General features: G+C 41.8%; 1 protein-coding gene across 7 annotated transcripts in view; it reads left to right on the top strand.

Annotated features, from left to right (window-relative positions):
- The window catches only part of LOC133782263 (beta-glucosidase 17-like), a 78,297-nt gene that overhangs the window by 3,041 nt on the left and 48,316 nt on the right, over window positions 1–26,940 (top strand). For 4 of the 7 annotated variants that reach the window (XM_062221503.1, XM_062221506.1, XM_062221502.1 and 1 more), the window contains exons 3-4: window positions 15,721–15,779; window positions 15,905–15,980. The exons of 1 other annotated variant lie outside the window; for it this stretch is intronic. In XM_062221503.1, the coding sequence (XP_062077487.1) occupies window positions 15,721–15,779; window positions 15,905–15,980 (135 nt within the window). The remainder of the gene's footprint in view (window positions 1–15,720; window positions 15,780–15,904; window positions 15,981–26,940) is intronic. 2 more of the 7 variants (XM_062221509.1, XM_062221508.1) reach the window with 1 other exon arrangement.

The raw sequence follows: 26,940 nt of genomic DNA, 5'->3' as shown, positions 1-26,940 counted from the left end.
AGCGTTATGTCCCTATTGTAGAATTGGAGAATCAGCAGCTGAAACAACTGCTGGCAGATGCCAACAAACGTAACAAGGAGTTGACTAGGATAGCCGCGGAGGCGCAGGTGGCTCAGCCCCCGCTTCCGCGCGAAGACCAAGTCCCTCCTCCAAGGGACGTGCACGTTCCTCCTCGGAGGCCCCGTGGGCGTCCACGAAAAAATGCTACCACAAGGAGGCCAGCGCAACCTCCAGCACCAACAGAGCCATCTGCTCCTTCTAGGCCTCAGAGGAGTACCCGAGCTCGGGTCCCGCCTAATCCACCTGTGGAAGTGCCTGCAGGAACTGAGAACAACCGGGCTCCTGCCGAGGCTCGGACTCAGGTTCCTGGTAGTGCACCAAACGCAACTGGCCCATCTCGGGCAAATTCTGGACCCTCCAGGCCGAGGCAAGGACGGCAACCACCGTCACCTATACGGTTTCCTCCGTCTCCCATAAGATATCCTTCACCTCCCCACAGGAACGCTCAACCTGATCGAGATCAGGATCAAGGGCGTACAGGGGAAAGACAAGAAAACAGGGAGACGTTCCAGGGGCGGAAAGGCGCGCCATCCGAGAGAAGTCAGACGTCCCGATCTCGCACTGCAGGGACAAGGCGACGTAGAAAGGATCCACCACGAAATGACCGATCGATGAGTTTCACTAGTGATGAGTCCGGAGAAACTAGGTCTGTCAGTAAACACGACCGGGGTCGTAAAAATACTGGAAATCACAAGAGCCATCCCGACCTGCGCAATCACCTGAATCAGAGCAGGGGAAAGGGAGATCAGACAAACCCGGATCTTAGGAATCATCTGAATGGGCGTAGAGATCCCTCACGGAGACGCGAGCCTGGGATCGCGACTAATGACTATCAATTCCAAACACCGCCTAAAGACCCAGTACAAGAAAGGATCGATCAGCTCGAAAAAGCCTTTAGGCTTTTGAAGAATGAACGAGGGAACGGTCGATATGAGGACTCTGATGAGGAGCTCGAGCCATTTGCTCCCAATATTTCTAACACTCAGTTCCCCCAAGGGTTCCGGATTCCTCACGTCCCAGCGTTTGAAGGGAAAAACCGACCCATGCAGCCATCTGAGTACATTCAACACTATCATGAGAGCTAGTAACGTGGGTTACGAGCTCAGATGTATGTTGTTTCCGACATCATTGGCCGGGCCTGCCAAGAGTTAGTTCGAGAAGTACAAGAGACATTCTATAACTTCATGGGATCAATTGTCTAGAGACTTCAAGAAGCAGTTCCGAGCTATGATGGGAGTCAGACCCGAAGCATCCACTTTGACTAACGTCCGACAACAACCGGGCGAAACACTAAAGAACTACCTGACAAGATTTAATCTAGAGGTCGCCCGAGCTCGAGACGTGGATGACAGTGGGCATTTGATGGCCATTCGAGCTGGTGTTTTACCCGGGAGTGCCCTTTGGGATGACATGCAAGGGAAACCGGTGAGGTCGATAACCGAGTTTAACAGACGGGCGCAGAGATTTGTCAATGTAGAGGAGGCAAGGTCAACACTCAAGGCGACCTCGCAGACCGAAACTACAACGATAAACATTAACTCCGCCTCAACCTCGGTTGACCCAGCAGCTACACAGCCTACCTCGGAGAATCCCTCCAAGAGGAAAAAGAGCGAGGGAAATAATCCCGAGGTTGATGGAGGAAAGAAGAAAAAAGGAGAAAGGTATTTCTCCGTATATAAAGTGCACACCGAGCTCAACGAGTCTCGGGAAAACATATACCTGGCTAATGAAAACCAGGTCCCCTTCAGGCGTCCGGACCCTATGAGGAATCAAAAATCCAAGAGGGATTCCAGCAAATACTGTCGATTTTCATAGGGACACCGGCCATACAACTGATGAGTGCCGACAGCTGAAGGACGAGATCGAAGGGTTGATCTCGAGAGGTTATTTCCGGCAGTACGTCAAAAACCAGAATACTGGACAGGCTGCTGCTAGCCAGAGAGTAGCCGCGCTTCCGGCAGCACAGAATAATAACTCCCGATCTCGGGATGAGGACAGGCCTCCGCCGATAGATGGAGAGGACGTAATAACCATCTCGGGAGGTCCTCATCTCGCAGGAGGGGGCAGAAATGCTCAAAAACGATATGTGAATGAGCTGAAGACAGGGGACGGGTCTCCATATGAACCCGAACCAAGGGCACCAAAAAGCCAAAGGGTTGAGACTCAGCCTATAACCTTCACCGAGGAGGATGCCTCCCACGTCCAGTTCCCTCATCATGATCCACTCGTCATCACCCTACAGCTTGCCAACAAAAGAGTGCGCCGAGTTCTCATAGACAATGGGAGCTCAGTTAACATTCTTTATAAAGCAGCCCTAGAAAAAATGGGACTCTCCCTTCGCGACCTGAAGGCTTGTGCAACCACTTTGTACGGCTTTTCTGGAGAAGGAACCGCCTGTATGGGGTCCATTGAACTCCCTGTGACCTTGGGAGACTATCCAGTCTCGGTGACCAAGATGATGGAGTTCGTGGTAGTAGAGTTACCATCTGCCTACAATGTATTGCTCGGGAGACCCGCCCTGGTCGGGCTGGGGGCAGTTTCATCTGTAAGGCATCTAGCCCTTAAGTTCCCAACTCCAAGCAGGGTCGGAACATTGAAAGGAGATCAATTGGCAGGAAGGGAGTGCTACAGCATTTCCTTAAGGGGAAAGAAACAAACAAGCGCGCAAGCACTTGTTGTCATACAGAATAAAGATGGGACAGTTTTAGAAATTGATGAGGAGATCGATCCAAGGATTGGAGAGAAGGTTGACCTCCAACCTTTGGAGGAGCTCGAAGAGGTTCAGCTCGATGAATCTGATCCCTCAAAAAAGGTGAAGGTCGGGAAACACCTCCAAGACGAATCAAAATAGCAATTAATTTGCTTTCTGAAGAAAAACCAGGATGTCTTCGCGTGGTCCCACTCTGACATGGTGGGAATAAGCCCTAATGTAGCGAGCCACGCATTGAATATAGACAAAAGCTTTCCCCCGAAGCAGCAAAAGCGAAGGCAGCTGGATGAAGACAGAAAGAAAGCACTAAAGGAGGAGGTGGACAAGCTGAAAGCAAATAATTTTATAAGGGACGCTTTTTACCCTGATTGGGTGGCCAATCCAGTGTTGGTCCCGAAACCCAATGGGACATGGAGGACGTGCATTGACTACTCGGACCTCAACAAGGCATACCCGAAAGACTGTTTTCCCCTGCCGAGAATTGATCAGCTCGTGGATGCCACGGCGGGGCATGGTCAGATGTCGTTCATGGATGCCTATTCTGGATATAACCAGATTCCCATGCATGCCCCCGACCAAGAGCATACGAGCTTCATTACAGATAAAGGGCTCTACTGCTACAATGTCATGTCATTCGGACTCAAGAATGCCGGAGCCACGTACCAGCGGCTCGTAAACATGATGTTCTCAGAGCAAATAGGGAACAACATGGAAGTTTATGTTGACGACATGCTTGTAAAGTCTCAACTTAACAAGAACCATGTTGATGACCTCGAAGAGTGCTTTGGCGTGCTCAGAAAGTACAACATTAAGTTGAATCCTTAGAAGTGCACTTTTGGGGTGTCTTCAGGAAAATTTCTGGGTTTCATTGTCAATTCTCGTGGGATCGAGGCTAATCCCAACAAGATAAAGGCCCTCATCGATATGCCTTCGCCTCGGAAGCATAAAGATGTTCAAAGCCTGACTGGCAGGATGGCAGCTCTGAGCAGGTTCATCTCGAAGTCAACAGACCGCGGTCTCCCATTCTTCAACTTATTGAAAGGAAGTAAGAAGTTCGAATGGACAGATGAGTGCGAGCTAGCCTTTCAGGAGCTCAAAAAGCACCTAGCCGAACCGCCCATCCTATCAAAGCCTGAGACGGGAGAAGTACTGTTCCTGTACCTCTCAACTACCGAACACGCGATAAGCGCGGTGCTCGTCCGAGAGGAAGAGAGAATACAGAAACCCGTCTACTATATCAGTAAAAGATTACTGGGGGCAGAGTCAAGGTATCCACTGATGGAGAAGCTCGCCCTCAGTCTGATCCACTCATCTTGAAAGCTCCGCCCTTACTTTCAGGAACATCCTATCCATGTATTAACAGATCAACCACTAAGGCAAGTCTTGTCTAAACCAGAGGCGTCTGGTCGACTCCTAAAGTGGGCTGTTGAACTCGGATAATTCGAGATCACCTACCATCCGAGGACGACCATCAAGGCACAAGCGTTGGCGAATTTCATAGTGGAGTGCACCGGCATCGCTGATGACGAGGTAACAACCACGGCCCACGAGCTGTGGAAACTTTACGTCGACGGGTCGTCAAATGAAAATGGAGCGGGGGCAGGAGTTATTCTGATCACTCCTACAGGGAGCAGATTTCACTCCGCTTTAAAGTTCGGCTTTAAAGCATCTAATAATGAAGCTGAGTATGAAGCATTACTTGCGGGACTACGAATAGCAAAGGAACTCAAGGCCAAAGCTATACATTGCTACAGCGACTCCCAGCTCGTAGTTAATCAAATCTTGGGAGAATACCAAGCTCGAGGCACAAAAATGGCAGCTTATCTGGAGAAGGCAAAATCCGCATTGGAGTTTTTCGAGTTTTATGCGATCGAACAGGTTCCCCGAGAACAAAACTCAAATGCAGATGCCTTAGCTCGGCTCGCCACTTCCACTGAAAATGAGGAGCTGAATGTTGTACCCGTAGAACACTTGTCAGCACCCAGCATTACTGAGTCAGACAAGGAAGATGTGTGCATGATCGAGACAGAACCGACCTGGATGAGCCCGATCGTTGAATACCTCGAAAATGGAATTCTTCCGAAAGATCGAAGTCAGGCTCGGAAACTAATGTATCAACTTCCTCGTTACACCATCCTGGATGGAAGGCTATACAGAAGAGGGTATTCCATGCCATTGCTCAGATGTGTGACTCCCCCCAAGGCAAAGAAGATTATTAGAGAAGTTCATGAAGGGTTCTGCGGAGATCATACCGGGGGGCATAGCCTATCCAAGAAGATTATACGCCAAGGATATTTCTGGCCAACCATTAAAACGGATTCTTTCGAGTTCGTGAAAAAGTGCGACAAGTGCCAGAGATTCGCCACGATACCCCGAGCTCCACCTTCCGAACTAACCATGTTGATGTCCCCATGGCCTTTTGCGGTATGGGGCATCGACCTCATAGGCTCACTCCCAACTGGCAAAGGAGGAGTAAAGTATGTTGTGGTCGCGGTTGATTACTTCACAAAATGGACAGAGGCTGAACCACTAGCGACCATAACTTCAAAGAAGATCCTAGATTTCGTGGTAAAAAACATCGTATGCCGATATGGAGTGCCAAGAAAGATTGTGTCTGACAACGGAACCCAGTTTGACTGCGACTTATTTACCAACTTTTGTAACAAGAACGGTATAATCAAGAGCTTTTCGTCAGTGGCTCACCCTCAGGCGAACGGTCAGGTCGAAGCCGTTAATAAAACTCTCAAGAGTTCCTTGAAGAAAAAGTTGGAAGAAGCAAAGGGACGATGGCCTGAGGAATTACCCCAAGTCCTTTGGGGATATAGAACTACAGCTCGGACATCAACTGGACATACCCCATTTTCTCTAGCATACGGCTGCGAGGCAATGTTGCCCATTGAGGTCGAAATTCCAACGATTCGAACTCAGATTTACGACCAAAGTTCCAATCATACTCAGCTCGAAGAAACCCTAGACTTGATCGAAGAAAAAAGGGAGGAGGCTCAGCTAAGAAATGCTGCTTACCAGCAACGAACAACAAGATATTTCAATAAAAGGGTTCGAAGTCGAAAGTTCGGAGTAGGAGATCTGGTATTGAGACGCGTATTCTTAGCAACCCGAGATTCAGCAGCAGGAGTACTCGGGCCAAACTGGGAAGGACCATACCAGATAGAATCAGTCATCCGCCCTGGCGTATACAAACTTGCGAGATTAGATGGGAGCCTCATACCACGAGCATGGAATGGCGAACACCTTAGACCATATTATCAATAGTGTAGGAAGTGTCGCCCGTAACCATGATTTTTTGTACTTAGTTTGTTTTCGAATTTCAAATAAAGGGTCTACTTTGTTTCACATGTAATTTATTTTTATTTTTGCAATCTCTCTTAATTTAATAACCTATGGTCACACTCATAGGATATTAAGGGGGCATCATTGGTATACATACCTCCAGCTTAAAAATAAAAAAAATAAAAAAAAACAAAAAAGTATTTGGATATAACCAAATACGCGAGCTTAGATAGTTCGGACTTAACCGAGCGAGCTTAGATAGTTCGGACTTAACCGAGTTATCAAAAACATTAAGTATTTGGAAATAACCAAGTACACGGGCTTAGATAGTTCGGACATTACCGAACTACCAAAAACCAAAAACGTTTGGAGTTAACCAGATGTGCAAGCATAACAGGTTTGGAACAAACCAGCCAAATTATCGATCAATGATAAATGGGAGCCTAAACCCATCACGAAATATGTCGAGATCGAGGCTGGAACATCTTTAAATAGTTTCGAACTCATAACCTCGGAGCTAAGATACTAAGGATGAGGAAAAGTGACTAAAAGATTAACCAAATCATTCATATTACATGCCATATAAGTACTTTTCAGTTCTTGGTTAAAGTAATGTACGACCTTGATAAATAACGAGGTTGGAAACGGATAATTCGAATAAACTATGCATGAATGCATCGAATTTCGAGCCTAAATCCAAACTATGTTTGTATGCATAAATAAACATAACCGGTCCATCAATTATAAAAATATGCAAAATATTTCGAACCAAGAAATGTAAGCATATAAAAAAATAGTAACGGGAATTGTATCAGCCCCGTGGGCATAAGTTAAAATAATTACAGAAATAATGGGACGCAGCCCCGAAAACTGATCTCCCCGAAGTCAGATTCAAAGAAGAGGAGTCTCCTTGGCCTTCTCAGCATCAGTGGCACCGGACCCCTCAGGACGAATAGCATGACTATCCTCCTGAGCTCCCTCCGAAACGGTACTCGGAGCAGCTTTATCCTTCTCGAGCTGCTCAGCCTCTTCCTTCTCGAGCCGAGCATTCCATCGTTCGAGGAAGGACGCCTCGAGGGGACCCAAAAAACTGGTGTCCAGTTCTTCGTTATAGGCCCACATCCGGTACATGGCTGAATCGACCGCCGTTTCCTTCTTTTCTTTGAACTCGGCAGTAAGGCGGGTTTTGATATCCTCCATGAGGTCGAGGGTGACGGCCTTGTCTTCCTCGAGCTTCTTATTGGTCTCCCGAAGCTGGATGTTATCTCTCTTTTGCTCCTCGAGCTCATTTTTCAGCTTCCCAAGCTCCTTGGCCATTTCCTCACGCTCCTTAACCACTGCCTCGAGCTTAATGTTCGCTGCCTTCAGGTCATCATTCGCTTTAAGGTGGAGGTCCCTCTCCTCTTGGGCGAGGGACCTGCTCGAATGGACCTCGTTGTTCAGCTCGTAATTGAGCTGGGCAGTGAAAGCAAGAGCCTGAAAAAAGGAAGAAACCATCATTAGCCTCGAGACAGTATGAATGTAAGCAAAGGGAATATAGGATACTCACCGCGGCAGTGTGCTCGATACTCTTCTCGAACAGGACAGTGCGGTCCCGAGTGCTAGTTAGACACTGCCACTGAGGAGCCTCAAAATTGCCGTAGCTCTGGCCGATCCGGGACATTACGTCCGAGATCAGCGTAGATCCGTGAGGACCGGCAGCATTATCCACCACATACGAATCCATATGGGTGGAAATGGTTAGCTTCTGAGCTCGGGAAGCAGAAGGTCTTTTGGCGAGCTGAGTAGAAGGCATTTGACCCGCAACAGGAGGATGGGATTCGACCACGGCAGCGACACCAGCCTGCGAGGCCGGCGCCACCACAGAAACGACGGCCTGCGAGGGTGGTATCGTCGTGGGGGCGTTAGTCTGGCCAGCCGACGCAGCAGCAGAGCTCGAAGCCGGCGGGGGAGGAGGAGGCGTTTTCCTAGATCTCTTGGAGCTTTTCCCAGGCTGACTGGTTTTCAGTCCCCTTGCCCTGGGGCGCTTGCTCCTCTTGGCACCCGCATTGTCGATGAGGGCGTCGAGGTCGGAGTCCATATTGCCTGCACAAGTCATCACAGTGAGTCAGTAAAAGAAATACAAGTTACTTCAACACTATATAGAGTGGTGAAAGAAAAAACCTAACTGGAACTTTCCCCCGAACTTGAGCTTGGGGACCATGAAATTCCCCCGTCTTCAGAAGAGGCGGGGGGAGGGCCTTCCCTATAAGTTGGTGATAACCTCGAAAGGTCCCTATAATCATTGGTCCCATACTGCACAGCTATCCCATTCCACATCTCGTCCGTGGTATACATAGTGTCGTATTTCCCGAGCCCACTATCAAACCTATGGACACAGTCATCTACCCAACTCCATATGTAGAAGTGGTATCTATCCTGTGGGCACGAGACTAGTCTATTGGGCCTGTGTTTTAATAAAGTGGGAGACCACATTCGCGAAGTAGGAAGGGTTTTACCTCCATCGGAGTCCGAACCCGAGGCTTCATCATTTGCCTCGTTCCCCGACCGCGGACTTCTCGAGCGAATTGGGAGAGATGCTTTCCTTTCCCTCCTCGGAGGAAGGATGCCTGTGGGCAGAGGCACTTCCTCCCAGCGTTCATATTTGTTACTGGACCAGTTAGAGGTTGACTGGCCCTGTCCTAACAACCCACAAGCTCGTAGCTTGTCCTCATGTAGCAGAAATGAGAGAGACCTCCTGCCATAAGGGAGTCGGAGCAGGCTCTCTCTGTGCTCCTTCATTGTCTCGTCAGGGGTGGGACGCTGAAAGTTAGCTGAAAGGCGAGATACACTTCAACTAAACATGGATTCAAGGGCTAAAGATTCGAGCTCAAAAATAGAAAGTAACGAGAATACTTACGAATCCGCCTAAATGAATGATGTCGAGACGGGAACAGACCGTCTGTCCAGAAAAAAGCCCTCTTGAAGTCAGGGGGATGGTTCGGAAGGTCTTCAAAGATTTTTGTCTCTTTGGGGTAGCTCGAAAGATAGTAGAAACCATCTCCTCCCCGAGCTCGGGAGGGATTACTCTTCAAACAAAAGAGATATAAAATCTCTTGGGGTGAAGGTCCTATCCACCCCAGCTCGCGGAATAAGGACCTCAGGGCAGACAGCACCCTGTATGAGTTGGTGTTGAGTTGGAATGGAGCCAACCCAACGAAATCGGTGAAATCTCTGAAAAAGGACTTCCGGGGCAGCAAAGCTCCTGCCTTTAGGTGTTCCTGGCTCCAGGCTGCGTATTTCACACTGGAATCGCGGCCCCCAGGAGCGAAGCAGCTCCGTTCATGCCTTGTCGGAGCTCGACACTTCAGTGTTTCTAGCGAGCTAAGGCCATGAATGGCCAGGATGTCAGTTATCTGGTCGGAGGTGGTAACCGAGCTCTGGTAGAATTCAGCTTCAAACATCTCCCTCCTAGGCTGCGAAGACGAAGGCTCCGCCATTAGGGAAAACTGGAGTTCCCCCGGGTGGTATGCTACTGTGACTTTTAACGCAGGGTCGAGGGGAACTGGCCTAGGTCCTGGGTTAGGCTCCGGATAGATGGCTTCTCGAAGAACCCTTCTCTTCTTTTCGATGACCTCGTCAATCTGGCGGCGATAGTGGGCTCGAATGTCTTCTTGCTCGCGTGCGATCTCGTACTCTTTAATCCAACACTGGTTCCGAACAAAGATCGATTCCGGGCTCGGAGATTTGGGCTCGTAAGGGATTGCTCGTAATGACCCCCACCGTCTTTCCAGATTCTGTGACATCTAACGAGAAAGAAAAAATGGTGAGGGCCATGCATGCAAGGATCACGAACTCGATAGGATGAGCTCGGACATCTAAGGGCAAGAAACTAAATATTAAGACCCTCGCTAAAGAGTCAGAGCGCGTATTCCACAGGGAAGAAAAAGAACGTGGATGATTTTTTGAAAATCCCAAAGTTCAAGGGAAAGAAAGGTGGCGGTTAGCCAGGAAAGGGTTTTTTCGGGTTTCGTGTAATTGTCAAGAATAAGGGTTTTTACCCGAAAACTTGGTGTACAAGAAACATAGCCTAAAATTTTCAAAACCCAGAAAGTTGAATCAAAACCCAGAAAGTTGAAACCACATTCAAACGTCGAATCTGGATATAAACCAGAGACGAACTTCCAGAGTGAAAATCCAGAAAGCTTAAAAACCTATCGGTTCAAACCCTCCTATCGCATCATGCTAAGAACGTAAACTAACATACACAGCAAGCACAGTATAAAAGGAACAACAAAAATGGCGTACTTACACAGTGATGGGGAGTGCAGCGAAATCGTCGAGTGGAGAAGAGGTTGCAGGAAAGAACTCACTGACTCGTACAAACCAGGATTCTTTTGTTTCTTCGGCCTAGAAAACATGCAATGAGCATAAACTGTGGTAAGAGGTTTAGGGAGTGTTTTTCTTTTTTCTGGTCTGTGATGAGCAAATGTGAAGAAGACGAAGAGGGGGTCTTGTATAAATAGGTGGGAAAACCGAATTAATCAGGAGCGTCGATTAAAATCCTCAACAGATCGAATGGAGGGGAGTCGATGATAAGATGGCGCCGAAAAGCTGTCAGACGAACGATCGTGGGCATGTTCCCAAGGTACTCAAGTACCTAAAGTGAGCAATACCCATCTGGCACGTGTCCGTTTTTAAGAGTGTGACGGTATGGTTCCCGAAAAGAGTAGTTCAAAAGTTTCCTTCTCTTAGGATTCGAACAAATACTTTTGAGGGGGCAAAATGTTATACCCAGATTTCGAGCCATAGCAAATATGACCTCGAAAGCTGAGTTCGCATTAAATGGTCTCGTGAGGGTTAGGGTATGCTCTACGATTGTAAATCGGAGCCTGCAAAGTATGATACAGACCTCGAATATGGTGACCTCGAAATGATCTCGATCTCGAAGGATAGCTCTGTGAGCCCCTCATCTTCAGGAACAACTTCGGAGCAGGGATCTCGAGCTCGATATGCTATCTCGAAAGCAATGTCAGCTCGGGAAATGTTAGTGGCTCGCACAATGACGTGAAACCTTAGATGCTGAAGCCTTGGAGATACGCTATGATTACCTTGAATATCTACAAGTATTGTAGATATGGGATATAATCCTCATTTATTGATGTAAATCCCCAAAAATCGTGGGATATTATTTAGTCAGTTATGCGTTTCCTGATCTTTGGGGAACGTTTCCTTTTATATCTGATTGTTGGCATTTAAAGCCATTTATTTTTATTCACAAAAGAGTAACTACCCAAAATATGTGGGATAGTATTCTGCATCCTTCTCTATAAATAGAGAAGTCATGCACCATTGTAGAGGACCGAAATTCTGATCCTTGAGAGAAAACTCTGGAGAATTCATGCTAAAGAATTGTTCAGAGATAATCTTGAGATTAATAACAGAGACTCGTGGACTAGGCAGATTTAACTGCTGAACCACGTAAAAACTGTGTGTCTGATTCGTTTGTTTGTTTTAGCTATTGTCTTTAATTGTTTACGTGCTCTCTTCTTTTATCTGTTGACGAAAAACGGCGTCAACAATTGGAAATGCACCATATCTTTTATATATAAAAAGTGTGTATCTAACGGATTCTTAGTTTAACAATTTTTTATTTTTTAAACAAAAAACAAAAAATAAAAATGATCTTTTATTTTTATTTTTTTAAACTATAGATAATATGTTTGCTTAATTTTTTTTAATATGTTTATGTCATTATTTTATAATATATGATATTGTTTATTTATTTAAAATTTATATAATAAAAAAACATAATATAGATAAATAATATATTTTTTTTTAAATAAAATGATGAGAAGTAACCGAAGATAATGTTAGGAAAAAATAGATTGCCTCAATGGAAATAAGTAAGAATATTACAACTCTAGGCAATATATTACAAATAAATAATGATTGATTAAAAAGAGTGTTACAACTCTATAACTGAAAATACAAATAAATATAGAGAAAGAAGAAGAAGATGATTGAAATAGAAAATACAACTTTTAACAAAAAGATACAAATAAAATTGAGGTAGTAAAAAGAAAGATGTAGACGAGATTACAACTCTTAAGCAAAGATACAAGTAAATATAACAAGAATGATAAGAAGAAAAACAATAGAAGAAAATAAGAACAAGAACAAAATAATAAGATACTCTCACTCACACAACCAAAGTGAAGAGTGTTGGGGATCACCAACTTGAACAAGGTTTGAAACATTTGTCCAAAAACTTATTTCCCCCTAACTCAAGCACTAATGGATCTCTCTCAGATTTTGGAAATGCTTTATGGAATTATCAAGTCTCAAGGTGTTTCTAGCCAAGTGCTCTAATGGATAGAAATGTTGTGTCTTTCAAGTGAGCTATAGGCTCTTATTTATAGAGTTTAGAGACACCATTTGAATTTTAAATTCCACCAACCCCCATGGTTGTTACCAATGTTTAATTGGATTAATATGGAATTAAAAATGAGATTTGAGAGTTATTTGAGTTTTTTGAGCCGTTCAACAAATATTGAAAAAACTGAAGAAAAAAAATGGTCAGTTTTGGCCTGTGGCCGCGGCCAGAGACATTAGTGGCTGCGGCCACTACTCTCTGTCCCACTGGCTGCGGCCACTGACCATTTTTCAGCACTTAAAAATGTGCTATTTTTCCAAACGGTTCCAAACCCTCCCAAATGATTTTGTAACTCCCAAAACACATTATTGGGGTTAAAATCATTTCTCTAACAGCCATTTCACATTATTTTCCCAAACGGTTCCGCTTATTGGCCTCAGCCAACTGTTTTCTCAACTGTCGGTTTTCAAGTTCCACAATGGAGACGTACTATTCAGGATTATAGTACATGTCCTCATCATCCTTTGGGGCCGAAGGTACTGGAGGTCCCTGAGAATCGGAGGACTCACTTCTCTCTTCAGTTTCTGGATTTACCATTGGCTGCTTCCCAGGGCGTCGTGGATAGTTTTCTTCAGGAATATTCTGATCATTCGCGGCCATAGCTGTTCAGGGATTGTACCGCTTAAGGCTCTCAATGAAAGCACCAAACTGTTGATGCCGTTTTTCGTCAACTTAAAATGTAGAGCACGTAAACAGTGAAAACTATGGCAAAGAAGAATAATACAGTAGAATAATGAAAGTTTTTTACGTGGTTCAGCAGTTAACTCTGCCTAGTCCACGAGTCAATTTTATTAGGACTTTGGAATTTTCTGGAAATCCTTCCGTGATGAATTCTCCATAATTTCTTCTTAGATTACAAAAATTCGATCCCTTTCAAAGGTACATGACATCTCTATTTATAGAGGAGATCTCAGAATCCAATCCCACACATTTCGGGAAGTTATTCTGTAAATTAATAAATTTAATTACTTTAAAGTTTGTAACTCCCATATACAAGGAAACGTCACCTGAAGACCATGGGGCATATAACAGACTAGTTAATATCACTTTAATGTGGGGGAGTTACAACAATAAATATCTTTTAAACGCATGGACTGCGTCTCATCAGATGACCCATTACGTTGTTCGAGATCGGTAATCAATATCATGCCGGACCAGGTCCTTAGGTAAATTATGAGCTAGTCAATTTATCCCAAGACCAGCTCGGAGTGGGTGAATACCACCAAGGCCATTATATTCTGATCTTATACCCTTGCCGAGCTCGGGCTACTTGATCCAGAGACACCCGATAATGAATGTGCTCCGACACTATGTCTTTCGAGCTTAGACATCATTCCGAGGTTACATATCTTCGAGGTTGCCACATTGCTTCGAGGGTTTGACACCTGGATCACGAACATGTACTTTAGACATCACAAGCTTACACCTGACGAGTCCAACTTTCGAGGTCACACCCTCAGGTCTCGAAATCTAGGTGTAACAACTTTACTAATCCTAACAAATTCAAGAGCTAACCTCATAAAAAAAAACTATTTGTTTTCATTTTCTTTTCTTCTATATCTTCTATGGTCGGAACTTCATTAATAGTTGTTGGGCTATAACTTTATTACTTTTTAGATTAATCTCGCACGTTCTTAATTGTCCAATTGTTAATTTCAAGACTTGATTTATAACCAATAAAAAATCCAGAAGAAGATGACTATTATTATTTACAAAATTGTAATATTACTTTTAGTTCCTTATGTCTATGTTATACTTTTAATAATAATAATGGAAAGTTTAAAAAAATTTACAATTTTATATTTTTTTTCTTCAAAAATCTAATTTTCAAAGATTTATTTTAAAATATAGTTTCTAGAATATATATATTTATACAATTTTTTTAGTAACTAGCTAGAACCCAAATTTCTATAACATATGCTAAATACATACCATTTCCTTAATAGTTGCAACAAAAGATTTTAAACTTAAACCAACCATTTATCAAAGATACATCATTCCGTAGAAACTTGCAAAGTATATTAGAAATTTGTGAAAATAATATATATATATTTTTTTTAAGTGGTTTTGTACTTTGACCTACTTTTGATATTTTTTTACAAAATGACTTCTGTCTAAAATTCGACCAGTTGTTTAAATTTTTCGACCAGCTATTTAACATTTTCGATTAGGAGTCTAAAATTTTTAATGTCATTTTACAAAAAATGATAAAAAACTAAGCAAGTATGCAAAATAATTTTAAAAAATAAGTCATTTTGCCAAAAGACCCATATATACATATATCATTTTTCAACACTACTACAATTACACTTGTTAACTTCGTCTTATCATGTCATCTGAATAGTGATATAAGATGTGAGATGCTTTCAAAATTTCACTTATAATATCATCACTTATAAACTCTAGACCAATGGTGATGACGATGATCGAGTGAGCAATAGAGGATTGCGAGACTAAGCAATGGAGGGTGGCGATGGTGCTAAGGTTGTACTAGAGTTGTAAATGTGGATCGAACTTTTGGTAGGACATGAGTTTGACACATGTCCAGAAGGCACGATACAACACGAAAAATATGGGTCTAGACCAGACACAACATGAAGTTGTGGGTCATGTCAGGCATTGATATCAAGCACAAATGCATGATATAACCTGGAAGAATGAACGGAATAGTCTGAAGGCACGAGATGGTAAAAGCACGACAAAATACCATCCTAAGACTCCCTTTTTATGTTTTCGTAATGGAAGAAATGTCTGCTAATCCTTGGGCTCCTACCGTACCTGAGGGCAGAGTCTAATATTCAAGCATAACAGCAATCAATGCTTAGAGTTTCACCCGTTACTTGTCCATAGTACAGAGCACAAAATTTTACACAATCCTAATTTTTTTTTAAAATGTCTTCTTTTTTTTTCCCCATATATTCCATCTTTTCTATATATATATATATATATATATATATATATATATGCATTTGCCAGAATCGTCCTTTACACTACTCTGTAAATTTCATTTTACCGATGCCTCTAAATGGTCATGGATGTATATTTTCGTTTATAACCCTCGGTTTCTCCTATAACAAATGTTTATTTTTATTTTTTATGAACTTAAGCTATTTTTGGTTGGGAGTAAAAATAATTTCAATATTCTTTTTCACTGCAATATATATATATATTTATATCAAATAAATTAAAAAGTTTATTTACTGGAACTTGGGGTTATTTTCTAAGTTTGATGAATTGATGACAGATAAGATTTCCGATCAAAGCAACGGAGATGTAGCTAATGATTTTTATCATCGCTATAAGGTGTCATTTAGATCAATTGATGTACTTTATCTCTTTCTTTTTTAGAAAAAGCAAATTAAACAATCAGAACCACAATCTTTTTATTATTTTAATATCTAATATACAATTACATGCATTTATTTTAGGAAGACATACAGATGATGAAGAAAATTGGCCTAGATTCGTTCAGATTTTCCATCTCATGGTCGAGAATATTACCTAGTAAGTTACTACATACTCAAATCAACTGCTTTCATTCATTTACGGACAAATTACTTTATTTTCCAAGTGTTACACGAGTTAATAATAATTGACTTTATACTAACCATAATTTGGCAATAAATAAAAATAATATTATTAAGCTTAATTTTGACTGAAATTAAGTTCAATGGTGTATTATTATTGATTGTAAAACGTGTGTGTTTTAGTATTACTAAAACTACAAAAATATAAATTAATAAGTATTTAAGGAAAACATAAGATATTAAAAGATTATATATCTTTTGTTGTCAAAATATATATATATATATCCTTTCATAAACACATGTGTTGAAAATTAGATATATAATATTTTAAAACAAATTAGGGTTTGCATAATAAAAGAGATGCATATTTTCTGAGGTTAGATCTTTTCCGGTGATATAGATATTGTGACTATTGTTAGGTGACACCAATAATATATGATTCAATCTTATATGGAATACCATTATATTAGTGTAATTTAATATCGAATCTCAAAATTTTTTATTTAAATTAAAATATGTAGGATCTGATACTAAATTACACAATCCATTACAACTAAAAGAGTCTTTAGGGGCGACATCCGTTGCCCCTAATTATACCTGAAGTCGCCGCTGATGTGTCACCGCTAATATTTCGATGCTAATGTCGATTATTAGTGGCGACTGTATATAATTAGTATTAGCGGCGACAGTTTCGCCCCTAATAAATTAAACGTCGCCCCTAATAATTGTGATTCCTAGATCATATTTCACCCCTGATAACAAAAAGTGGCCCCTAATAATATAATATTAGTAGCGACTTTTATATTATTAGGGACGACTTAATAATAATAAAAAAATTATTAAAATAAAATATTTTAATAATATTTTTTTTTAATTTATAATATCAAAATTAAATATGCATAAAATTAATAATTTATTCAAATTACACAACTAATACAATATTATCCAAATTAAATATCCATACAATAATATATTAATTAAAATTTATTGTTTAATACAATAATATATAAATACATCTGAGCCCTCGGCGTCCTCCATATTGTCCACTTCTTCTAGTGTCTGCAGTGGCTGCGGTGCCTGTGGTGTGTGCGGAGGCATCACCCATGGATATTGTGGAGGAAACGATGATCCTCTAGGTCCATACATATATGGATACAGATAGGGTGGAGGTTGAGGCAACGACCCACTCATATGAGGAGGCGGGGGTTGGGACGAAGGTTCGCTCATATGAGGATGATAAGCCTGAGGGTACGGAGGCATCGACCATTGATACATATATGGCTGGGCCGAAGGTTAAGATGGAAAAGTTGGTGCAGGTGTGTCAGGATGGCCTGGTGAAGGCTGAGAAGTTGAAGCTTGAGACATGTACTATGTCTGAGTTTCAGAAGACGAGCCTACATACTTCTCGAAAAACCATTGATATGTATTATGCATCTCCACGTTTGTTGCTGGACGTTTTTCAGGTGGAAGTTGTTGATACACATATTGAAGTTGTTCATTCATGACCTTCACAATGTCAACCAATTCACATATTTCCTCAGTCGACTGTTGAGGTGGTGCCTAAGAATGAGTGTTTTGAGGGGGATGGGTTAATGCTTTTCCCTTTAATTTGCGGCCAACTCCTCGCTGGTGGCCCCGCCTTTCACCAAGAACCTGACTTAGTATCTTCATTTGATCGACCGAGGAAGAATCATTGGTACCAGATTCAACTGTCTGCTGAGTCTCAGCTTCAAGAGTTGACTTCAACATAACTTATTTTTTTTTAAAAATTATAATACAAAAGAAAAATATAATTATTTGAATTGATAATAAAGTTAAACTTACATAATCTTATTTAACATCCTCGTTGACAAAATTCTTTTTTTTTTTTTTTTTGTCTAGTGATACTCCTTCAATTTCTAAAATGAGAATGTTAGAGAACTTATAAATTCATACAGCTTAATTAAGTTAATATTTTCACTTAATTTTTCGTGACGAGTAGCCGCTAATAATTTCATGCCTTGTGTTGTAGAGTACTTCATTTGGTCTCAGTTTATTTTGTTCTTCACGGAGCGCGCAATAAACTCTGGACTCCTGAAAAACTAACAAATTTGTTTCCACTCATCGGCATTGACATCTTTGGGTGGATTCTTAGGACCTTGTCCCAATCATCTAGTCGTTTATAGAACTTTTTGAAGTGGGTGTGCCGTTTAGTTTTCCTATCTCGGTATCTCTCAACCATCTCAGCATCAATATTGTCAATGAGGGTGGTATAATCTGGTCGCCCATCTATTTTATATATGTGCTACAATCAAGAGAAAACATGTTAATCGTGCTGGAATTATAATACAATTATTATTAAAGTAAATTCTAAAAGAATTACCTTCACTTTACTTATGACATTGTTCTTATACCGTTTTGGGACACTAGTCCAATCCTTGTAATATCCTGGAACTGCTGATGTGACTTGGGTGCCCAAAAGACAGGCAAAAGCAGCATGTTTTGTTCCCACCACCTTGTACGTGATAGGGTCAACCATTATGGGGAGTGGATGTCCAGCTTCTTGCCTTCTATCGTCTAAATTTTTCCCAGCGGCAGACCCACGACCTTTTCTCTTTGGTGGAGCTATTGTATTGTTTTAAATAAGTGCATCATATAATTTAGTATGTTGTATAATAAGGTCTAATTAGAAATAAATAAAGAATAAATTTTAAAATACCTGACTCGCGATTTGATGGGATCGTAGTAGGATCCGGTGGATCTTGACCACCACCATCTCCCCCATGGTATGAAGCTACATCTACTGACATTTTTAAACTAAATATGACCGAATTTGTTTGTTAGTGTGAATATCATATATATATTATTTATGAATATGTAGTTGTAATGACCAGATAATTATTATTTAACATTTCTGATTACAAATCCACAACATAACAAATCCATAAATCCATAATTCGTTCAACATTTCTCATATATAATTATTTAAATATAAAGTTTTTCTTACATAGATACAAGAACTAAGTACAATAGTCACTGTCATCTCATCACTTATCAAATTAACATCTATTGGTGAAACATGATTGGTGTTATCAGCATCACTAAGGTCAACAAGTAAATTATCCTCGTCATCGACTTCTTCTATGTCTTCGACTTCTTCTTCATCATCATTAATAAAATCATCGGTATCTTGAGCAGTCGAATAAGGTCGAGTGACGGTGCCTATGAATGTTGTTGGTTGAATAGATTGTTGAACAACCAACTCCCCGAGCTCAACAGTCAATACGAAATTGAATGAGTTTGTGTCATGTACAACATCAATATCAACAATTTGATCAGAACTGTTCGGAATATCCCAAACTTGCCTATGATTCACTTCTTCAACAACTTTCCAAGCTCGACCTCTAAGTAGATCATCGAGATAGAAAACATGTTTAGATTGGCTAGCAAGTATGTACGGTTCATCTTTATACCATTCACCGCTCACATTTATACTGGTGACATTATTTTCAGTAATTGTTTTTTTTGTCGGGTCTGCATTGAACCATTTACATCGAAACAATACCAGTGAATATACACTAGTATAAGATACCTCCAATATCTCTTTAAGTTGTTCGTAATAGTTAAAATCTTCTGTCCCAGCAACACACACTCCACTATTTTGTGTAATATGATTTTGATCTCGATTATGTGTAACATATCAAACCTGATTCACTATACATGCTTGATAGGAGTATGCCAAAAGATCAGACCCAGATGCTAAAGCTAGCAACTCATCCCCATTCTCTAATAACCCGAGCTGGTGCAAGTCATGTATCTAAATATAGCAAAACATATTATAATAAGAAACTTATATTTCAATCTAACAACAAAGAATGTTGTAGGTATAAATATCGACCCACCCAATAAAGCCTCTTCTGGAAAATGTAAGACCAAATGTATCATTATGTCAAAAAAAAAACAGGAAGAAAAATCAACTCCATTTTGCATAAGATGTGAATGACCTCCTTTTGAGCTTTCTCCATATCATTTACATTCAAGGTCTGGGAACATAATTTTCTGAAGAAATTGCATATTTTCATTATGGTGCCTGATATAGATTCTGGTAGAAACTTCCATATACCCACTGGAAGTAATCCTTGCATTATCACATGACAGTCGTGTGACTTCAACCCAATGATATTTGAGTCATTATCAGTCACTTTCTTCTTCAAGTTCGAACAAAAACCATCTGGCAGTTTAACACCTTTTAGAAATTGAAGAAATTCTCACCTATCTTTAGGAGTCAACACGTAAGGAGCATGTGGTTTCATTAACTTTTTATTCTGATCTTCATATATCCACAATGCGTCCCTAACTCCCATATTCTTCAGATCATGTCTTGCATTAGTAGTGTCTTTGGACTTATCGTTATTGAAGATCATACCAAGGACACTGTTACATACATTCTTCTCAACATGCATGACATCTATGTTGTGTTTTAACTCATTAGTACTCTTGTAGTCAAGTTCATAAAAGATGCTTTTTGTCCTCCAGTTACTATCCTCCACACCTCTTTTTCGTTTCAAACCTCCAAACCTCTTGTGTTTCCCCAGGAGTTGAGGTGGTAGGGAATTAACTTGATCTAAGATATATTAACAAGTAAACTTTCTTGGAGGACATCTGCTCTCAACTTTTTTGTCGAATTGAGTATCCTTTCTCCACCGACAATTACTGGCCAAGAATCGTCTATGACCAACATAAGATGTCTTAGCAATCAATCAGATAGAGGATGTGTCTTCGTTGCATGTAGAACAAGCCTTGTAACCCTGACCACTACATCCTAACCCTATAAAGACCCTATCCTGACCCTATAAAGACCATATCCCGACCCCGACCCTATAAAGACCCTATCCCAACCCCAGACCCTATAAAGACCTTATCCCGACCCTCAACCCTATAAAGACCGTATCCCGACCCCCAACCTTATGAAGACCCTATCCCGACCTCGACTCTATCCCGACTCTCGACCTTATAAAGACTCTGTCCCGTCCCCCGACTCTATAAAGACCCTATCCCGACCCCCAACCCTAGAAAGACCTTATCCCGACCCCGACCCTATAAAGACCTTATCCCGACCCCCGACCCTATAAAGATCCTATCCTAACCCTATAAGAGCTTATCTCGACCCTCGTCCCTATAAAGACCCTATTTCGACCCCCGGCCATATAAAGACCCTATCCCGACCTCGACCCTATAAAGACTCTATCCCGACCCCTACCCTATAAAGACTTTATCTTGACCCCCGACCCTATAAAACACTTTATCCCGACCTCGACCCTATCTTGACCTTATAAATCTACAAAAAAATTGGGCAGCATCTACCTTATACTAATGACCTAGCCATCTGTAAACAGTAAAAAAAATACAATTCAAACAACACACAATAAGTTTCTTCCTTATATCTCCACATCACACAAAAATTTCACAGAACCTACTTCACTAATACATATAAATTCATAACCTTCCGATATCACCGCAACACATAATACGTATCTCAGAACCTACTTTATTATGGAGGAATATTTAGGATATTCAAGCTCCTCTAACAATAGTAAATAATAATAATAATAATAAATAAATAAATAAGAGACACATACCAATTAATAAAAGGATCCACAAGAAAACATTCCAAATGAAAAGACTCCAATATTTACCCAAAAAAGAGAACAAAGTTAGTTAAACAAAAAAATTATAACACATATAACATATACAAATACATCACACACACACACATATTTATATACTTATACACACGCGCACACATATATATATTTATATACTTATATATACACACACACATACACATATACACATATATATACACACATACATATATATATGTACAAACATAAACAAAATATATATAAACATACACAAACATATAAATATATATATATTTATACATAAATATTTATATATAGACAAATATACATTTATTCATACACATAAACATATATATATTTATACACACATATAAACATATACATATATATACATATATATACACATATGTTTACCCAAAAAAGGACTACCTTATGACGTGGCAGAATTAGCCTACACGTGGGATACACGTGACTATTTAAGTGAGTATGATTTGGTCGACCATCGACCAGAAAAGAATTGGCTCATCAGACATCATATTTATGGGCGACCAATCTGATCGTAACTTTTCATTTATTTCCTTCAGATATGTAATCTTATAATTATGTATTAATTGCGATTTCTACTATCATTTAGATACACCTGTATTAAATGTAATTAAGGCCCATCGGCCCATGTAGAACTCATTAAGCCTATAAATAAGAATCAAATGGCTCAAGAGAGGGGACCTTTGAACTGGGGAATTCAAAGAGAGAAATATAGTGTTTTTATCCACCATAATTATATTGATCCGAAAGCTTGTGAAACTTGTGAACCTTAGATCATTGACCACAGTTCTTGGAATTCTACATCAATGAGAATACTAAGTGAACGTAGGTTGTTACCATTTGTTGGGGCCGAACCACTATAAATCTTGTGTGTCGTTTATCTTTTTGTCTTGATTTCATCTTATTTCTGTTGTTTTACTTGACTCCGTGTCATTTACCAATTTTAGGGTCAATATTTTGGTGCTTTCATTGAGAGCGAAACTCAAGACCTCCAAATTGATCAAATGGTGAAAATGGCTAGAAAGATTGAACAAATCTCTGGTGCTGCACCAACCCAACCTCTTCCGCAAAATGTGGTTGAGGATGAGCCACAAGTGGAGTTTGAAGAGGAGGAAATGGATTCTAAAACCTTGAGGACAACACTGATTGTGTTGCAAGAGGAATTAGCCAATCTGATGGCTAATCAGGAAAATGTGGCTGAAACGATGGCATTGCAACAGAGAGAAATTGATAAGCAACGCCAAGAATTGAATGAGCGGCATACCGATATGGACCGCCAGCAAAGGGACGCCACTGCCGCTCTGGAGGCAGCCATTCAGTTGGCCCAAGGACAGCCTGCACTAGCCTCCCAACCGGATCAGCCACCCAGTGTACCATCACAACAAGATCCACATTCAGGTCATCCATAACATCACCACATGCCGCCTCAAACGACAAGTCCTTGGAGGCCGGAGCAACCCCCTGCTACTCAACAATATATTCCATTTCAGGATCCTAAGCAGCAGCCACATTCTCGTGTTGGTCGAGGCAATCCCTAGCAGCAAAGGTAGAATTAGGCTGGGGAGCCTCCCCGAAGCCCTAGATGGCAGACTGCTGTGGGACCAAACCCACCAAGCAGATGACAACGTCCTTCTACTAGCAGAAGACAAGTTGAACAGGGTCTGTGGTCAGGGGCCCCCCACGGCATAATAATGCCTGGGGACCTGCCAACCAACACAGGCCTCAACCTGACGGTCGAGACAGGCCAGCAAGGGGAGGGGGAAACAGTGTGATCACCAAGTCGCACCATAGTCGGTCGCACTTTAGGGATGACCATGACTATAATGAGGCAAATTTCGGCAGGGGAAATGTTGGTCAAAGGCAAGAACAGAGGGGAAGGGAGCAGAACCCTCCACCAAGAGAGAACCGATCAACAAGTCAGAATGCTGGGGGGCAACCTAGACAACCCAACGTCTTTGATCAGCTGGGCGCTAGCGAGCAAAGGCGTAGGGATGAGGATTTGAGGGATGTTCTCAATGATAGACGAGAAAGACACGACGAGTATGCCCCTCCAGCACCGTCGCCCCAACAATACCAGACGTTGTACAGGTCCAGCTCGATGCATTGAATCAGGTCATCCAACAACTAGTAGGGAGCTGGACATCCCACATTGAATACGATCGGAGAATAGGCACTTTGTTTGTACAAAGAATAGCGATGGCCGATATCTCACGTAAATAAGTTTAAGATGCCAGTCTTTCCCAACTTTACCGAATTAGAAGACCCAATATCTCACATAAATAAGTTTGAGATACAAATGGACATCCAGAAGGTGTCAGATGACACTCGATGCAGAATCTTCCCAGCCACCTTGTCCGATACTGCTCAGGAATGGTTTTTCAAATTCTCTCCTGCCAGCATAGTGTCTTGGGAAATGTTCGTGAAGCAATTTTAAGGACAGTTTTACGTTGATCATGTACATCCTACTGAGGCTAACCAACTGGTCGTGATACGCCAGAAGGAGGGAGAAACCCTGAAGAGGTATGTCCAACGTTTTATGCGAGCCGCTGCTAGGGCTAAGACAGTTGGTGATGAAGGGAAGATGATGGCACTTACTGCTGGAGTACGACGCCATTCATCCCTCTGGAACAGTTTGCAGAAGAATGGGGTAAAGAGCACCTAAGAATTTCTGGATCGAGCAGACCGGTACATCAAGCTCGAAGAGGCCATTGCTAACGAAGGGAAGGCGCCTGCAGATGACCAGGGGCTGAAAGAAGATCCCACCAAAGCCGCCAGTGGGTCTGGGAAACCCAATGGCAACGACAAAAATAATGGGAAAAATGGAGGAAAAGGGCGAACCACAAGCCGTCAACATCTGAGAACAAGCGCCCCAAAAGTAACAGATACGAACTGAGGTTCAGCAATTACACGACCCTAGTCAATAGTAGAGCAGAAGTGTACCAGGCCACTAACACCACTGTTCCCTTCAAGCGACCAGCCCCAATTAGAAAAGATATCTCCAAGAGAGATATAACCAAGTTCTGTCGTTTTCATAACGACTATGGTCATGACACCAATTAGTGCAACCATCTTAAAGATGAGATTGAGTTCCTTATCAGACAAGGAAACCTGAGAATATATGTACGATCCCCTGGAGGTTCTCAGCGAGAGGCTCAAGGAGGCAACAAGTAGGCACCTGTACGCCAACGCTCGCCCCCTTTACAGCCAGCTCCAGTTACTGGTACATTGCTGACCATTTGCAATGGCCCACACCTGGCAGGAGATAGTGGGAAGGCGAGGGAGAGATATGCTCAAACCTTACGTCACGAACAAGACATTGAAATGCTAAACGTAGAGGAGCGAACTCCCAAAAAAGCTCGAACAGAGGAAGAACCGATAACTTTCTCTGAGCTTGACGCTCAGCATGTCCGATTCCCCCATTCGGATCCTCTAGTCGTAGATGTCCAGATCGTTAATATGATGGTCAAGTGAGTATTGGTGGATATAGGGAGCTCAGTGAACATTCTGAACAAATCTTCGCTGGAAAGAATGAAGTTATTAGTGCAAGATTTGGAGCCGTGCAACCAAACCACTTATGGTTTTTCCGGCGAAGGGCTCGTGCCAACAGGGTCGATCAGGCTTCCAGTCACAACAGGAACTGCACCAGCAAACAGGACATTACTCACTACTTTTATAGTAGTTGATTCTCCTTCTGCATATGATGCTGTGATTGGGAGGCCTATCTTAGTCGACCTGCGAGCCGTCACCTCATTCTGGCACCTAGCCATGAAATTCCCAACCAATGCAGGGGTAGGATGCGCATTAGGAAACCAACGAGAAGCGCGGGAATGTTACAATTCCTCAATCACCAAGGTAAAAAGGGGTGGATCAAGGAAAAAAGTCGAGAAAAGATTGTTGTTCGTAGACGAAGCACAAGCCCAATCAGGTGAACAAGTCACCAAATAGGGTGTTGCCCAAAATGAGGATAGGGATTTAGATCCTCACTTTGGGGATTTTGAAGAAGATGTAGGACTAGTGGAGGACCTCGAGGAGGTCCAACTTGATGAGGCAGATCCGACCAGGGTTGTGAAAGTCGGTAAAAACTTAGAGACAACAACAAAGCAAAAGCTGGTGGAATTTTTGAAAGAGAACCAGGAGGTATTTACCTGGTCGCATAAAGATATGATTGGGATTGACCCAGCAGTTATCAGCCATGTCTTGAATATAGATAAAAATTTTCCACCAGTACAACAAAAGAGGAGGCTACTCGACAAAGATAGATTAAAGGCGTTAAAAGAGGAAGTTGAGAAGCTAAAGGAGAATGGATTCATCAGGTTAGCGTTTTATCCATCCTCGGTCTCTAATCCTGTACTGGTTCCCAAGCCGAATGGCAAGTGGAGGATGTGCGTGGATTTCACAGACCTCAATAAAGCCTGCCCAAAGGATTGTTTCCCACTCCCAAGGATCGACCAGCTGGTCGATGCCACATCAGGGCATGAGATCTTGTCATTCATAGATGCATACTCAGGATACAATCAGATCAGTATGCACCCACCTGATGAGGATCATACTAGCTTTTGAACTGATACAGGGTTTTACTATTACAAAGAAATGCCTTTCGGTTTGAAAAACGTTGGTGCAACTTACCAGCGACTGGTCAACCACATGTACAAAGAGCTAATCGGTGTTAACATGGAGGTATATGTCGATGATATGCTGGTCAAGTCGAATAAGGCAAGAGAGCACATCGGGGACCTGCGAGAATGCTTCAACATCTTGAACAAATATTAGATGAAGCTGAGTCCCCTCAAGTGTTCATTCGGTGTTGGATTGGGAAAATTTTTGGGATTCATAGTAAACTCGCGAGGTATCGAAGCTAATCACGAAAAAATCAAGGCCTTGATCGAGATGAAGTCACCTGCCAAAATTAAAGATGTTCAAAGTCTAACCGAAAGGATTGCCGTTTTGAGTAGATTCATTTCTAAATCAACGGACAAGTGCGTTCCATTTTTTAATCTACTCAGGGGCAACAAGAAGTTCGAGTGGACGAAAGAGTGCGAGCAGGCTTTCCAGGCCCTAAAGTCTCATATGTCTCAACCACCAATTTTATCCAAGCCGGTCGAGGAAGAAACTTTGTTCATCTATTTAGTAGTCACCGAGTATGCTGCTAGTACTACCCTGATCAGAAAGGAAGAACATGTTCAAAAAGTCGTGTATTATATAAGCAAGAGGCTAGTAGGAGCAGAGTTACGGTATCCGCCCATTGAGAAATTAGCCTATTGCTTGATT

Source organism: Humulus lupulus, chromosome 6 (genome assembly GCF_963169125.1).
Source record: "Humulus lupulus chromosome 6, drHumLupu1.1, whole genome shotgun sequence".
Taxonomy (NCBI): Eukaryota; Viridiplantae; Streptophyta; class Magnoliopsida; order Rosales; family Cannabaceae; genus Humulus; species Humulus lupulus.
The sequence above is the reverse complement of the archived record's forward strand: the minus strand, read 5'-3'. Positions and strand labels throughout refer to the sequence as shown.